Genomic DNA, 17,370 nt, shown 5'->3' on the forward strand with positions numbered 1-17,370 from the left:
AGGAATATCTGATGTAGCGCAAAAGCCGGCCGATCGGAAGTCGCCTAGGTGAACCATCAATTGACGATCCGAGAGGTATGAACGGAATCAATTAAGAAGGCTACCATTAACTCCTAACTTATCGAGCTTTGCGATCGCAATGTCGTGGTTGAGTTTATCAAAGGCTGCCGAGAGATCCGTATATATTACGTCCGTCTGAGCCCTTGTATTCATACTTGCAGTTACGTAGATGTGAAACAAAGCAGGTTAGTGGCCGTTGAGCGTCCTGCTGTAAAACCATGCTGATCGACACTTACAATTTGCTTACAATGTGCGTTAAGCGACTCCATGAAAACCATCTCGAATAGCTCGGAAATAGTACATAGTGAAGTTATAACCCGGTAGTTTTTGATGTCTCGTTTGCTTCCTTTCTTGTGCACGGGAAACATGTCAGCCAATTTCCAACAAAATGGAAAAATTCCACTACAAAGGGAGAGCTGGTAGATCGAGGGGAGCGGCTCTAGAAGCAAAGCGATGTTTTTCTTGATAAACGCAATTGGAACACCATCGGGTCCATGTTTATACGATGTCTTGATCTTAGATGCGGCAGATGTTATTGACTCCACGCCAACGTCGACGATGCCGAGCGTCTGCATGGCCAAAAGAAAGTCTCTCGTCTTCGAACACGCTGGCAAATTTAGTAGCAAATAAATTTCAAATCTCCTGAGGTGTGTTACCACATTCCCCATTAAGTGTCATCGATGATGGCCAGCCTCAGCCTCAGCCGACTCAGCCGTTTGTACTCATAGTTGAGTCGAACATAGTGACGGCCCCACGATTTTCTTCGGAACGTGTCTATCGTTGTCGTACGCCAGGATATTGGATAAGGTTTGTGCGGAAATATTGACGTCAGTGGCATATAAAACGTCCTCCCAGTTCAAACTGGAAAGTACTCCAATTATACTGATGCAGTCGGCTTTTTGAAAATTGTACGATACAGCAGTCGGTGGATTGAAGTGATGCCGATCCACAGAACCGGGACGACTACTGATCGCTGGCGGCATTGGCTCGGCCGTGTTAAGGGGATTCGGGGCTTTCTCAGGGCAGTCGGCAAATATGCGTCCCGGTGATAATCTTGAGCATGAGGCAGCTGAAGGTTGATTCAAAGTCTGGCGAGAATGATTGACAGTAGTAAAAGCTAACCGCAACGAAAGTTCGCTGATCACAGCCATTAGTTGCGGAAGAGAAGAAACCTGTATGGTTTCACTAAAAACTGCAGAATTTTTAGACAGGGAAACGTTCATAGATGGTTGATACTTGCCGGAAAGATTAGTGCGGAAGCCCCTATCTCCAAACCCAAACACAGGACCAGGACGGCTGATGATCGAAGGCAGGAAGGGCGCGACTGTGTTGAGTAGATTAGGGGCTTCCTCTGTGCTTGTGGTTGTTTTTCGTCCTGGTGGGAAGCTAGAGGCGTTAGTGAAGGAAATTTTCTTACGACTGCGGCAGACTGAAAGCGGTGAATGGATCAGGAAACGAAGTGCTTGGAAGAAAACGATACTTGCCTGTAACGGGGGATCGGAAGATCCCGTCTCCCAATTCAACCGTAGGGCCGGGGTGACTGAAGTACGCTGGCTGGGGAGGCTCAACTACGATGAGAGAGATAGGGACTTCCTCGATGCCTGTGGCAGGTATGCATCTCGGGGAATGAAGCCGAGATTTAAGACTGGTTACTCCATCAGCAAAACTTCGTCCGACGAAATATCCAGCGGATCGTCGGATTCCGCAGCAGGCTTCGGGCGCCAAAAATTTTTTTCAATCCTGTCGTCAACGAACTCTCTGAATAGAACCCCTTTTAGGCCATGTATATGAGGACAGGGCTTTCGCTTTCAATTCGAAATCCACGCCAATTTTGAAGGAAACAAAAGACAGTTAACTAATGTCTTTTCCTTTGGCAACTTTGCTTAATTTCTCAAAGAGTTCTTATTTTTTACGTCTCTAACTACTTTTAAAATTTAAAATAAAAATAACAAAAAAGTGCTGCGGCTTAACATTTACCGGATTTTTGATCTACGTGATCCGTCATTCCGGTTCACTCAGAAGCACTTTTAACGTAGGACTACTTTTATATTGGGGCACTTTTTAGAATAGCAAGGATCGGAGACCGTCACGAAAATATGATAGACTTTTCATTTTAATATCTAAGCCGTTTCTTGATGGATTTCCAATTTGGACCATTTAATAAAGGAAGATGCGTATGTTTGTATTTTTCAGAAAACACTAATTTTCAACTATTTATTACCGATAATTGAATAAAAGTTCAGAATTAGGTAAACCAACCAATCCCGTACATGCATCGCAAGAACAGACATCAAAATAAAGCTGCTTGCGGGTTTAGGTCTAATCCTAATTTTAAACAAGATTTCACGCAGAACGGACGCAGCGGAGCGGACACAGCATCACGAAGGCGCTGATAGCAGACTCATCGGAAAGCCATCGTCGATGGTAGTCGGGGTGGTTACTGCACATCATTCAACCTCAGTGGCGGAATCGACAGCTCTTTGGTCAGCAGTAGCGTAGTCAATCAGCAGCAGCAGACGCCACCCCAGTGAATTAAGTTTCCACTTGGTGACGGTTGACGCTCGGACCGATACTGATGTCATTGAATTTTATTCAGCCACTATGCGAATAAATTAAATGATACCTCACTCTCCGATGCGCGCTTGTGGTTCCTCTATCGACGCCAACTTTCCTCCGTCGTCGAGCGATTATGTTTTGTACATTGAAGAAAATTCGTCTAAGATCAACTTTATCTTGTATGAAATTGCGATTTTGAAAAAAAAAACCCAAAAATGCACATTATCAATAATAGCTACAAATAAAAGGTCATAATGTTGGTAAAAAATTGAACTTTCTATCGCTGATTGACTTTAGAAGCTTTCGCGGCGAGCACATTTTCGGTAGCAACCATTAGAACTACTACTGACGCCATCATAGCCATTATATTTTCTATCATTTTAAAGAAGATTCTTCACGAATCCGCACACTTCCGTTTAAAATGATGGTCCTGAAAAGAACTGATTTAAGATAGATGCGCCTTTACAACCACTATCAACGATTTTCCGAGAAAGGTTTACTTACTGCTGAGAACGGCCACCACAACGGCCATCCTTCGGAATGAGTTCTCAGCAGTAACCACGCCGACGACCTCCACCGACGCCGATACTGAGACCGCTCTCTGATGCCGATACGACCGCTCTCTGCGGAATGTCGAAACTCGTGCGCGCACTTATGTTTCCAATAAAGTAAGCCCATTGGCCCTGCCTCTTCATTAATCGTTACCGGTTCATTAACCGGTGCACATAATATTTTCGCCCATAACAATTAACAAAGGGGCGGAACTAATGAGATACATAAAAGCTGCTTTCCTGCCCATGCGAATCGTTTCGAGATTCCGTCATCATCATCACCATTCCAGTCTGATCGTCCAAGCAGCTCGGACGTGTCCTAGTACCAGCAGAGAGATTTTAGAGCTTGCTCCAGCGTTCCGCTCCACATTCAGATCCTTGCGGGATAGTCTGGTGTGGACACCGGTTCGCCTTGCACACTCGCCATTTTCCCCATGTCAAGACACAGCAGAGTCATGGAGTATCGTGATTGCTTGTACCTGATGCACTTCCGGAAAGGTTCCGTGTCGCTTGGCGCACTGAGTGCAGCCCGAGTAATCCAGGATATTATCGTTTCGTGGGAAGGTTACCGTGGAACGAATAAGGATGTGACGCAGTGCATGCGATGCCTGAACTTTGGACATGTCAATCGAAGCTGCCGACTGAAGGCTGCAACGTCTGCTCCCAATAACATCTCACCGATTCCTGCCTCATCGAGGGCGCCGTGGAATACAAGTGTGTTCATTACGGTGGGCCCACCGTTCAATTGATCGAAGCTGCCAGAAGAGGGAAGAATACAAGCAAATCCGGAAACAAGCATCACCATCAAACCAACCCGGGAGGAAGAGGGAACGGGCCCCCATTCTCGATCCGGCCGATTTCCTGGCTCTCTCTCCAGGAATCCAAGCCACTCATCAGCTGCCGTCGACAAATTGGAACATTCTGCACGCCGGAAGAACAGGTCAACGTGCACAAGCCCCGAGGTCCACTTCACCTGGACCTCCTCCTGGTTGCCAGCAACCAACTCAACCTCGTATGCGGTCGTCGTACGAAAATGATCAAGTTCCACTCGTCTGGAACAAATACGGCTGATAGGAAATCTTGTGCTCACCTATGGCTACTAACGATCTACAACTGCTGTTGTAGAACGCCCGCTCTGTAACGCGGAAAAGTGTTAAGCTGCTAGATTTGTAGATAAGTCAGAATATCGACATTCATGTAGTCACCGAAACTTATCTGAAGCCTGATACCAATTTCAACCTACCAGGGTACATCGTTGTCAGACTGGATCGCACGCGCTCAAGGGGGTGGCGTGCAATTCCGTCTGTTCGCCCCAAAGGGCAGCGAAAGGACTACCATCATGTAAATTGGGTTGAGTTCCAGAGAAGGCTCGACCATCGCATTGACACGCTAAGCCCCTTGGCAACCGCCGTTGATGAATCTCCAAGACTCCATTTGTACAAATTAGACTCCCGTTCAAGCCCATTCTGGAAACTGGCAAAGATTCTGAAATCCAAACCACAACAAGTTCCACCATTAAAAGTTAATAACTCGCTTCTCATTTCTCCTGAAGATAAATCAAATGCAACAGCACAACATTTTATGGATTCACACACACTAGGTAGCAATACAGTTAGCCCAATGGAACCAGCTGTAAATTAAACCATTGTCACATTGAATAACACTCCTTGCTATGTCCCAAATGGCAAAACAATAACATTAGATAAAGTCAGGATAACTTTGAAAAATTGTAAGAACATGAAGGCCACAGGATTCGATTAAATTTTCAACACTTTACTCAAAAATTTAAGCAATCGCACTTTAATACATCTATCTTGCATCTTGAAAAGTGCCAAAGTAGTCCCAATACAGAAGCCTGGAAAGGATTCTACGGCGCCTTCCAGTTATAGACCAATCAGCCTCCTTTCATCGCTGAGTACAATTTTTGAAAAGCTCATTCTTAACCGACTACTAGACCACATTCAAATTAATAGAATTCTGCTAGAATAACAGTTTGGCTTCAGGAAGAACCATTCTACCACGCATCAACTACATACACACTTATTTTTTTTACCGGGATCTCAGCAAAATGTTGAACTTTTACCGAGATTCGCACAGCCGTGCCCCAGCAAACATGATTTTTGCCGAGATTTCTGTCAAAATTGCTGAAAATCAGTAAATATTTTGCCGAAAATCAGCTAACAAACGCCATTTTTGCTGGAATATCAGTTTTTTAGTTTGCTGGCGCACGGCTGTGCGGATTTTTGCCGAGCTGCAGAAATAAAAACTAAGTGTGTAGGGTTGCCAAGTTCATTAAAAGAAACAAGACAATAGCTAAATCGACGGTGATGGTACTGCTGGACAGAAAGCCTTTGACAATGTCTGGCACGAAGGTCTTCTGTACAAGCTATATGGGTATAATTTTCCAAATTTATCTAATTAAACTAATACAAAACTATCTATCGAATAGGAGTTTTAAAGTAGTTGTAAACAATACCACCTCTGACACTTTCCCTATCCCAGCTGTGGTACCTCAAGGTAGTCTACTAGGTCCAATATTATATAATGTTTATACATCTGACATCCCGCAACCACCAGAGGGATGTCATCTCGCTACGCAGACGACATATCGCTGATGGCTAAAGGTAGGAATACCAGATGCGCTATTAGAAAGTTGCAAGCTTATGAAAATTTTGTAACCTAGTATATGCAAAGCTGGAAAATTAAGATAAATAACTCCAAAACACAAGCTATTTTGTTTCTATACAACAATTCTACAAAACTGAACCCACCTGTAAATTGTAAAATAGCTGTTGAAGGTACCCCAGTCGATTGGTTAGACGAGGCGGTCTATCTAGGGCTTATACTGGACCGAAAACTAATTTTCCGTTCTCAAATACAAAAGACTAAAACCAAATGCCAAAAACTTTTGAAAAGCTTATACCCACTTATCAATAGAAGATCTAAATTATCTATTATAAACAAATCGGCAGTCTACAAGCAAATTGTACTGCCTGTAATACTTTACGGTTCTTCCATTTGGGACAGTTGCGCTACAGTGTGTAAGACACAACTACAAATAATCCAAAACAATTTCTTAAGATTAATATATGTACAATTTGTCCAGATTCACAAGAATCAGTACCATTCATTAAATAGCAGAAACCAAAACTATTGTAGAACAATTAAAAGACATTAAAAACAAATTTATTCAAAAATGCCAAATCTCGGAACATGGAATCATTCGTGGTCTATTTCCCTAGTTTTAGAATAAGTAGTATTATGTTTAGGTTAAGTTTAAACACAATCAGCAATGCAGAGCATTGAAAATGGAAAACAAAACCAGGAGAAATGTAAAAAACAACAACAAAACTGCCAAAGAACCAAAGATGCAAAAGAAAGTGAAAGAACAGGAATTGTTAAACAAAATGTAACCAAATAAAATTGAATTAAAAAAAATCGAGATTCCGTGGAGAGTGGTTCCAGCATCGGCATCGGTGGAGATGGCGACTGCGAAGTAGCATTCGCTGTTGGCCATCGCCGGTGGTTACTGCAGAAAGGTTTTCCGCCACGATAGCGTCTGTAGCCATGTAGCGATTTAAGATAAACTTTCTTGCAAGATTCGGACAATCATTTTGTTGGTATTAGTGGCTGTTAAAAGCGTAACAAGAAGCGTAAATCGGTTCCTGTCAGGACCACCGTATTCAGCAGAAAAAAGTTGACTTGATGAAGATAAGTTTTCTTCAAATCGACAGAAGATAACAATAATAACGTAGGCAGTGGTGATGGTCGTCAGCGATGGTTGCGGTAAAAAAGTTATTCGCTGCGATAGCTTCTGCAGCCGTTTACGAGTAGGAAGTGAAAATTTCTTACAAGATTAGTCGTTTGGTTGTTATTTATGTTTGGAAAGGCGCATTATGAAAAAAATCAAATTTACCCAAGTAACATTTTACGTTTTATAATGCTCTTGAAGACCATCATTTACTCTTCAAGAGTGTTTTAAAACCAGCATAAAACCAAAATGTTACAAGGGCTAGTTTATTAGAATCATCACGACAAACTCGGAAAAGGCGCAAGAAGCAAAATTTTGCTTGCAAGGAAAGAATAATTTTCATATTTCTGGTAGTCCGAATTAATTTTTAATTGTGTGAACCCACTCAAACCTCAAAAGGTTTTCAGTTTGCTTAAATGACTTTTTTTTTTCTTTATTAAGAGGCTTCAAGCCCTTGGCTGGTTCACCTCTGGAAAACAATGACTTATTCTCAATAATGAAAATTTCCAATCAACAAACCCAAAGTCTGAATCTTTTGAGAGAATTTCACTTTATGTTTCAGTCATTTGGATAGAGAATGTGTAAACTCAATACAAACATATAGAAATCAATTTCAAGTTCCGCGATGCAAACAATAGACAAACCGTAACACTTACTGCCAGCCCCTAAACAATACAGGGTCCGTACTGCTACTACATATAAAATCCATTACATGAGGCTGCGTAGTCACTTAGTCACCTACGTCACCTTTGCGTACAACCCGATTGGGCTAAGTTCTTCAATTTTGTTTTCTATTTAAAAAAAAAAATTTAAATTGGTGACGAGAAACGTAAATTAGGCACCAGATAATCAGATGTCGTCCAGTGCTTTTTTGAAGGATTCAACTGTTGATATGATCTGAACCTCCAGCCCGGAGTACATTCCAGCATAACACTTCGTAGATTTGCATACTTCTGCTGCTGATGGTGTTTCTTGTAACGTGCATCGAGCTGTATCCAAGGAACAATTCATGAAAGGTCTTCCCGCATGAAACAATAGATGCAATACTGGAAGTGTTAGACGTCTCAAGATGGTTTCAGGGCCAATAGCCGTTAGGTTTCTTCTCGGGATGTTGTCCACGAAATGAACACTGGCTTTGAAGCCAAGGAAAAAAACGAACAGTGGGTAATGTCTGTGACATAACCGCTAAATGGACGTAGGACTTGACTTGACCATGCCTTTAAGATACATAATATGTCCAAATTTCTCACATCAACTATTTTAGATAAATAATCGGCGTTGCACACCATTCCTTGGTCTTCTCATCAAACCGACACACAAATCAAATCTACCTCGAACAAGAATCATCAAAAAAAATTCAGGAAGTATCTGTCCGGTCACGAAATATTAGCCTCGACAGTGGCAACCTTCCCACTGAAGGACTGCCTGAAATAAACCACAAGTTGGCTCAGCAGGGGATGTAGACTGTATCTCAGCCCTTCCACTGAAGAGCCTTCTAATCCGTGCGATAGCGACTGAAGGAGAACATTATTTTTAACTCTAAGAGCCTTGAAAAAAGCTGTTTGCTTCGGCTAAGTGCAAAAAGTAAGAAAACGATCTTTTAAAATAACCGCGAATTTCTAGTGATAGTATAAAAAAGACTGAATGATCTGCGAGCGAATGCACTTTTCTTTTAGGGGCCGAACACTTATTACGTAAGCAATTTGTTGGGGGTTTTCGACCCCCCCCCCCCCCCCGTAAGAATTTTTCCCTACAAAAGATTTTTTATTTATTTGGTGCGTAAGATATTGACAGACCACCCCTCCCCCCCTAAGTGCTCACGTAATATGTGTACGGCCCTTATACCTTATTTTGAATCTTCTCTGCTTCCCAATTGGTGAGCCAATCAGCTAGTGTCTTGTATCCCGCTTCTTTGTCAGCCAAAGCGTCATCATCATCAACGCGTTCGAGAAGGGCTTCTTTTTTACGCTTGTTGCTCGCTGCTGGCGTCTATTTCCTAACGGGACTTTTCGCTAGATACAGGCCAATTGCAGTTCAGGTGGGAAGTACGTGTTCTTTTCTGAGACAACATTGTTAGTAGTAGAAGGAAGGAAACACCCGGACATGGGATTTCGGGTGATGAGATTTAGAATTGGTAGCATGGGACGATCATTCAGTCACGTTCGCTTTGTGTGCGGTCAGTATCAAACAATGTTTATCTACATATTTTTTTATCAATGCCAAAAAATCCAACATTTGATGAAAAATCGATTGATAGTTTATTAATGTTTAAGCTGTTATTGGTGTTTTTTTTATCCAAATAAGATTATGTGAGAGATTTGGACATCTTATAAATCTTTAAAGGCATGGTCAAGCGAAGTCCTTCGTCCACTGTCCAGAAAAATTATCCACTGTTAGTTTTGACGCTATTTATGAAAATCACGCATAAAATTTTATCTCTAGAATATTGGATTTGACACCCAAGTACAATTTCTATCCCGAAGGGTATTGAAAGCATTGATATTGATCTCTATTATTGGCTCTTTGAAGAACCGTTTGTTTTTGAACATACATGCTGCATCATGTGGCTTTTCTTCAGCCTGTCTCGGCTCAGCACCGATGCCGGCCGGTCTCAGCACGACTCTGCTGCTGCTGCCGGTATCTGCTCAGCATTGCTGCTTTGTCGGGCCTGTAGGGTGGACTGCTGAAGTACTGGCTAGGTTTCGGCTGATGATGGTCGCTTCAATGATGTCGAGCCGAAAAAGCGGTGCAAAGTCGGTGCAGACTTCATTCCCTGCTAAAAGGTGTGAGTGCTGTTCAATCGATGATGCGGTTGCTTCGCTTGTCCCGGTCAGAATGAAAGGAAAAAATCGCGTTGCGCTATTTTATGGCTTCTCGGCAGACCCAGCGGCTGCTCATTCGCTGGTGTCTGCATCAATCAGAACGTGGTAATGGAATGATGCAAGAATTATGCGGTACCCATATTTATAGGTTCCCTTGATCTCAATGTTTTTCATTGAAAACAGTTTCATGCCTATTGAAACAAGTTTTTCGGGTCTTATCAAGCATGGACATGGAAGGCATACTTGAAATCTGTCGATTGAGGGCTTACCGCAGAAATTCGTCCACTGAGACGAACGCTATTAACGTTTAAAATCTTTCAACACAGCGTAACGCGGTCGATTTGAATATTTTGAAATGACACCCGGTATAGTAAAGAGAGACGTAAGTCCTACGTCAAAAACTGTATCGCTGTACGTAAAAAGATGCAACAACCGCTTGCGCCAGTTTCCAATGTATAGGAAGATAACGATATGTACAAGTCCAGGGTGTCCATTCAAAATCGATTTTCAGATTCCCGGTTGGAGGAACTGATACTAAAATATCGTATTACCGGATCTAAACAGAACATCAACTAATGTTTATGTTTGTCTTATTAGAGAGAGGAGGACTATATTTCCCTCTCAATTGCTCAAGACAGAAATAATCTCAAATGATCTTCTAAAATTAACTTTAGAATATCTTGGAATTTTGTTTTACAAAACTGTTTATTCATGCCGATTTTTCACCGCATTTATAGTTTAAAAGTTTACATGCAATATTAGAATTTTCAAAGCTATGAAACTTATTCTTTATTTTCTATGAAAATGTAAAATATTCTGGATTAAAAAAAATCTCAAATCAATGAATTATTGGCAGTGGCTGATTTTCTACCCGCCGCTGTCACATCCAGGCGCTATAGTATATGCGCAAAATAGCCACAGGGTGTCGACTACCTGGAAAAACCTGGAAAGTCAGGGAAAGTCAGGGAATTTCATTTTGGACCTGGAATGTCAGGGAAAGTCAGGGAATTTTGATTGAGGTCAGGGAAAAAAATCACAAAACCCAATATTGAAAATTTTTAGTGATTTTTTTTAAATTTCAAGCAATATACTGAACTAAGGACACTTATTACAATGAAACTCTGAACCAATTTTAATTCATTGAAAAACGACCAATAAAGGTCATCAGAATTAATAAAGCGTTTTAGCTGGTCATCAGACTGCATAGCCGATAAACAATACACCGAGGTAGTTACAGTCGATAATGACCTCCACCATCAGGCTATAAAGCTTATTTTATGTATGGCCGTTGGTTGTCTCTAGACGAAAAGTCTACTCCGGGCCCTTTTCATGTTCCCCATGGTAATCGAGTTTGTTTCTATTCATCACTAAGCAATAACAGAGGTTCCAAAGCCACGTTGTTCAAATGGTTACTGTTGAGACCTGATCCAAATAGTTTTTTTAAGTCCCCTTTAATATTTTAGATATTTAGTTTCGTGTCGTTTTGAATTTGTTGCAGTTTTCCTTATTAGTAGCGTTTTAGTAATATTCCCATCAAACAAAAGTCAGTTCGTTCGAATACTTAATCATCAATCGCGAGAGTCATTCCTTATAAAATTATTTTGATGTACTTATGATATAGGGAAATTTCATTTAATGCGATATATCTTGATAGATTTAAATTGCTGACTACTGCTAATATCAGTCAGTGACTAGTAACCAACTATAATGAAAAACTTAATATATCACATTACCTTTTGATGAAAATGTAACGCCCAAATGTTTGAAAATGATCTAGTGAAAGTAGTCGAAACTGAATCAAATGGCTGAAATAAGCCATAGGTCAGAACAGTTCAACAAACAATCATCAAACATGTTCAAACTACAACCAACAACTAGATATTTGGAAGCTTGTTAAACAAAAACCCAGAATAGTATCTTTGTTGACCTGTGACGGCACTCTACAGCATCGGCATAATCTCCAAACAAGATTCTGTAGGTAATGTTTTGAAAACATTTCGGAAACTTCTATTTGATGATGGACTTATAAAGTCATTGGTCGATCCTCACGTCCTTAGGTGGTCAAATTAATGGTCATGTAGAGATAATGATAGTGGAAAAAGTATCATATGGTCTACCTCATGTAAGTAGGTGGTGATGGTCTCAATTAAACCACATTAAACGTTACTCGATACTCCATAAATATGCTCGGACGCAAGAGGTGGATGATGTTGTTGTCAATGGTAATGTTTCAGTTTTACATTCGCTGCTTTTGATGATTATAAAACAATTTTATCAGGAAGTATTCTGGTTGATCTTCGAGAATTTTGTTTAGAAATTTCTTCAGAAATAAAAGAAAATCCCGAAGGATTTAAAAAAACTGTCACGATAATTTTTATCCTGGAGCCCCTCGATGGATGTTCAGTAGATTTTTTAAAAAGCTCCGCTCCAAAACTTGGTATTCACTCAAGTTTGAACTGAATGTCTTCGTGAAGAGATTCATTTAAAAAATATGCAAAGGAATCTTTTAACGTAATTCCACGAGTTCTTCAAAAAACTCTATTTGCTATTATCTATTATCTATTCATTGCTTGTTGCAGTTGTCTGTCATCTAGTTGATAGTAGTTGAACTTTCTATAATTAAAACAATGCTGGAACTCCAAGACCATTTTTGGAAAACAACTAAAAAATGATAAAATAAATAGAGCCGGTGTAGCTCCTCTTAGCATTTGAGACCTTTCTTGAAAAAAACGACATATTTTTTTCTGATATTTCTCCATGGGACTATTGCTTCATTTAAACCGAAGGCCACAATCGACAAAAATTAAACGACCTCAGTGTGTTCAGACCCAATTTTTCAAAGTATTGCAGTGGTTAGAATGTTTTGCTGGGCTTACTATAAGTTCTGCATAGATTTATGTGAGCTTGTGAGGATTGCATTCTTGATTATCTGGAAGATTTCAAGCAGTCCTTAACTATTTTTAGAAGTCCATATACGCCACAGAGAGTGAAAAAGGATTCTTATTCCGTAAGTGTACTTGAGAGCTAATGAAAATTCCTCGATGTTCACGAAAATACCTAATCCGTAAAATTTTTCACGGCATTGAGATTGTGAGATCTTTCCCTTTGAAGCGCCTAGATGGAATAGGGTTTTGTTTTCGTCGGGAAACGTTTTCCGATGAAAACAAATCCTACCTTACATATGCGCTTGAAAGAGAAAGATGATTAGACGTAGACGTAGAAGCTTCCACGATTGTTTGCAAAGAGTTCAAAAGTCGTGTCAATAGATACAAGATTTCACGCAAATTTCCAGAAAGATAATGAAAACTTCAACGATTTTAAGAAATCTATCAGTAGTATCAGGATTTATACATGCCAAGATTTATATATGCTTCTAGGAATTGAAAAGATTTTTTGAAAATCCGAATTTTATTTTGTTGCCCTCTCAAAATATTATTTTTTGGCAAAAAAAAATCCAAGTGGGGGGAGACAAAATAGATTTTGAATATTTGTATCGGCCTTATTTAACCCATCAAAAGTTTTGTGCGAAATGGACTTTATGTTCGGCCAACTTTTCTAATCTCGGATCTGGTGTTGGATGCTTTTTTGGCCCATGAAATGTTGATGCATTATTCACTGTTCTAATAGTGTTCAAAAAAGTTTTGGTTAATTGTGTCATTATACTAAAGAAAATAGTGAATTTAACATGAATGCTAAAATAGTGTGATCGTTACCCGTTCATCTAATGTGCTAAAATAGGTTAGTACATTCCAAAAACTACTTAATTGGGCAAAAGAAAAATCTCTTGCACTGTCTGCCTACTTAAGTGGTTGCTAACAAACCAAGTCAAAGCAATTTTTCACGCAGATTTATTGCGTTTATCAATTGAAGAAGTGCATGAATCTTGCATATTATAAATAAAGTCGGCTTGATACACTATTTCAAAGAAGCATTGATAAATATCTCTCTACAAAGCGATGTATTATTGTTGAATTATTATTATAAATTTGCATGATGAGCCAACGTTGCATCCAGGCCTAACATTATCTCCCCTACCTGGAATTTTTCGAGGAATGGTCTGGAAAGTCAGGGAAAGTCAGGGAATTTTATTCTCAGATTTGAGTCGACACCCTGCCAGCATGAGTTAACCACCAGAAATTTGTGTGACGGAAGACATCTAACGCAGGTTTTCTCAACAGCAGGAACTTTTCACGAAAATCTATTTGGTACCAGTTATGTATGAAGGTGTCTGCTACTACGCCTACCAAATATTTTTTTCATTAAGTTGCTTATTTTCGAGATATTGAACCTTAGATGCTTTTCGCCATACTGATTTTTGAAAGTTAACTCCTAATGTGCCGCTGTAAGCACGCTCAAAGCATGCGATTCATTGAAATGTTTCAGATTCTTATTTGCCAAAAATTCTTTCTGAACTCCAGATTTTTTTGAACAAAATAACCAAAAATAGTACGAAAGCTGTTCAAGTTCACACACAGTCTTCTCATGAATCCTTCTAATTCCTCTTAGATTAATCGGTTTTCATGAAAAAATCATCTGAAATTATTTATCATAATTTGAAACTTTTGAAGATATTCATCAATAAGTTCCATTAGAAACTCTTGAGAATGCCTTGCTCTTCGAGTTCCTCGAGAATTTTCCTCAATAATTTCTAGCAACTGGTTCAGGTTCAGGATGAAGATCTTTCAATTTATGCTGCGATTCACTTGTGTATAAATAGTGTTAAAAAATTGACGACAAACAGCTCAAAGGAAAAGTTGTTAGATTTACATAGGCTGGGGGTCGCGGCCCACCACTTTGAGAAACTATGTTTTATACAATCATTATTACCATTATTACCAAAAGGGGAAACAAGTTTTTGAGTGACTCACACTATTGCCAGACAAATTATTTTTAAATGATAGTTATTTAAAACATTACTAAAAAATAGTTCATAACTTTGGTAAATGAATGTTTATGATAGATAGTTCCCGACTGGTTTCATGATTTCCCGCATTTTCCCGGTCGGGTCTAATTCCCGGTTTTTTGCCGCTTTTTCCGACTGGATGGACACCCTGATTTATCGGAGCTCGACTACATCAGTTTGTCATCTCTTCGTTGATTGGTCATATGAGGATGTCAAGTCTCAAGTCAGTTCTACGAACTAAATCATTCAAAACGCAGAAAAGGAATCATATATGGTCGGGGCTCAGCCAAAACACACCAAGCGCCAATGAAAAATTACCCATTTTCTTGCTCAAGTTTTCATGTGGCAGATCCAATTGATTACAAATCGTATTGGATATCCATCCACCCTATAACTGAGGATATCCAACAACAAATGTACGAATGAATTAATATGAAATGATTTCCGTTTTTATTCTACGAACAAAGTTTCACAAGTTAGTCAAAAAGGCGCTTGGTGCGGTTTCGCTGAACCCCGACCATATGACACATGTTCCTCAGGTTAGAATAAAAATTAAAATTAGTCACAACAAAAAATGTCCTACTAAACAGCCCTGTTTCAAGCTGGTCGTTACGTCGCGGTCGAACATTCTTTCCGAACCGGACCACCAGCGAGCCCAGGCAGTGAAGTAATTGAGCTGAATGAAATTTATTGAAGAAAAGCGTTCGTCTCTTTAACCCTTAAATGCGCAATGTTGTTTTAAAACAACAAACCGAAAATACGTTTAATGTTAATAATTTTAATGGTAGTTTACGCTAAAAATACTTCCGACGATTTCTAAAAAAATCACCTTGCGCCTTTAAGGGTTCGGCGGTTCAAATTCTCCTCTTCCCAAATAATGATAGATAAACAAAACACATAGCAGGCCAAGCAAACGGGACTCAGCGGGCCGACGAAATCGATTTTCCCTGTGCTTGTTTGGATGGGTTTATTTTTAATACTCCACTAGTAGAAGTATGTATTTAACTCACTACACAAATCTAGGCAAGCGCTGCTGTTGGTCTCATCATTAGAGGCAGTGCAGTGCGCCGCATGATGTATAGACACCACTAAAAGGAAGATGTTGTTTGATGACTTTTGGAAGATAGGAGGCACATTTCGGTACTTACTTCTTCAAATTTTTCCCTCATCTCGGCTCGTTCCTCCGCCGATAGTTGCTTCACGCCACCACCGCCACGCATGGAAGCCATTTTCGTTATCTTTTTTGCTTGCTAGCTGCTGCTTATCCCCTGCTGATGCGCGACGTTTCGCCGTCTGCCTACTCTGATTGGGGGAGCTGTTTTGTTGTGATGATGATGAGGACGGTGATGGCAATGCCTCCCGAAACTACAAACACTCTTGATTTCTATTCCGGTGCCGACCGACGTCGTCTTCACTTGAACCCAGGAAAACACTCCACTTCTCGTGGCTTAATTTGCAACCAATTATTATCAATTTCCCTGAATCACTTGGATCATCCCTCGTGCGCTAGCGTCGTCGAAGACGAGACCTGCGAGGTTTTTTTTTACACTCGAAGTAGATGAAACCTTTCGTTGCCCCACACTTTTGCTGTAACTCCAGCCGCTTAATTATACTCCTCCTCTTGGCACTTACTATACTTGCTGGAAGCAGATCCACGGAATTTGTGTCACACTCACACAACACGCGATTGGCACGAAGTAGCAAGCTGCTAACTTGGTCGCAATTTGGTATGGAAATTTTTCACCAAAAATGCTTTGATATTTGATCGGATATTGGTTTCTTTCCTTAGAGCGGTAAACTGCTAGTTGTAGGAGCTCACTGAAGCAATTTCTTGGAATTGATTTTGGGTATATTTAGCACCACCGGAGCACAAAAACATCGACGAAAAATTTAGTTAGGTACAGTGGTATATATTGCAAAACTATTGAATAAAAAACTACACTTGAATTTTGCACTCAAACACACCACACCTTTCTGGATCCTTAGAGGAAGGTGCGGACTTTAAGTCGCGACGGAGTAGTCGGGAATTTTTCTGGGATGAACAATAATTTCGGATGAGCCGAGTCAATTTCAAGACCTGCTGCGACTGGAAATTACTTCGCACTGAATTGATTTCGAAAACGTTTGATGGAATTAAAACACCCGACAGGACAGTTTCTGCGCTAGAAGACTTCAGTTTGGTGAACAGAGTTACAAGGCGTTGAAGCACTAAACGAACGGGGTGCCACAATTTACAACTTCAACTAGACTCGGCCACGAATAAACGTAAACTGAACACTGTGCGATCCAACGCTTTGCGAAACGATCGCTTTTGCTGTTTGGTTTGGTATGACACACACACATGCACAGTCCCACTGACACGAGCCCTGTTGAGCCGATGAGGTTACTTTGTTGATACACGCTCATTTGAATCTACTCAAAAGTGAGTCAAATTTGACTCACTTTGAAAAAAAGTGGAACAGCTCACTTTTGAGTAACCGTATGTTTACTCACTTATGAGTAATGTAGCATCATGTCAAAATTAGAGTAGCTCTTACTCACTTTTTTTCAGCAAAAAGTGAGTAGATCTTACTCACTTTAGGAAATGCTAGCTGTTTTACGCTTCATTATGGAATGGCATTTTATTTTGATGAAAGAAAGGCTACCCGCCTCGCTAGATTTATTTATTAATATCATTAATATAAATATTAGTTGAATAAAAAAGTTATGTACAATAATGCTAAGTAT

General features: G+C 40.1%; 1 protein-coding gene across 1 annotated transcript in view; it reads right to left on the reverse strand.

Annotated features, from left to right (window-relative positions):
* Positions 1–16,924, reverse strand: part of LOC134227802 (plastin-2-like) — a 185,817-nt gene extending 168,893 nt beyond the window's left edge. The window contains exon 1 of the mRNA XM_062709484.1: positions 15,792–16,924. Within this exon, the coding sequence (XP_062565468.1) occupies positions 15,792–15,872 (81 nt within the window). The 5' untranslated portion in view covers positions 15,873–16,924. The remainder of the gene's footprint in view (positions 1–15,791) is intronic.
* Between the last annotated feature and the right edge of the window lie 446 nt (positions 16,925–17,370).

This window comes from Armigeres subalbatus, chromosome 1 (assembly GCF_024139115.2).
Source record: "Armigeres subalbatus isolate Guangzhou_Male chromosome 1, GZ_Asu_2, whole genome shotgun sequence".
NCBI lineage: Eukaryota > Metazoa > Arthropoda > Insecta > Diptera > Culicidae > Armigeres > Armigeres subalbatus.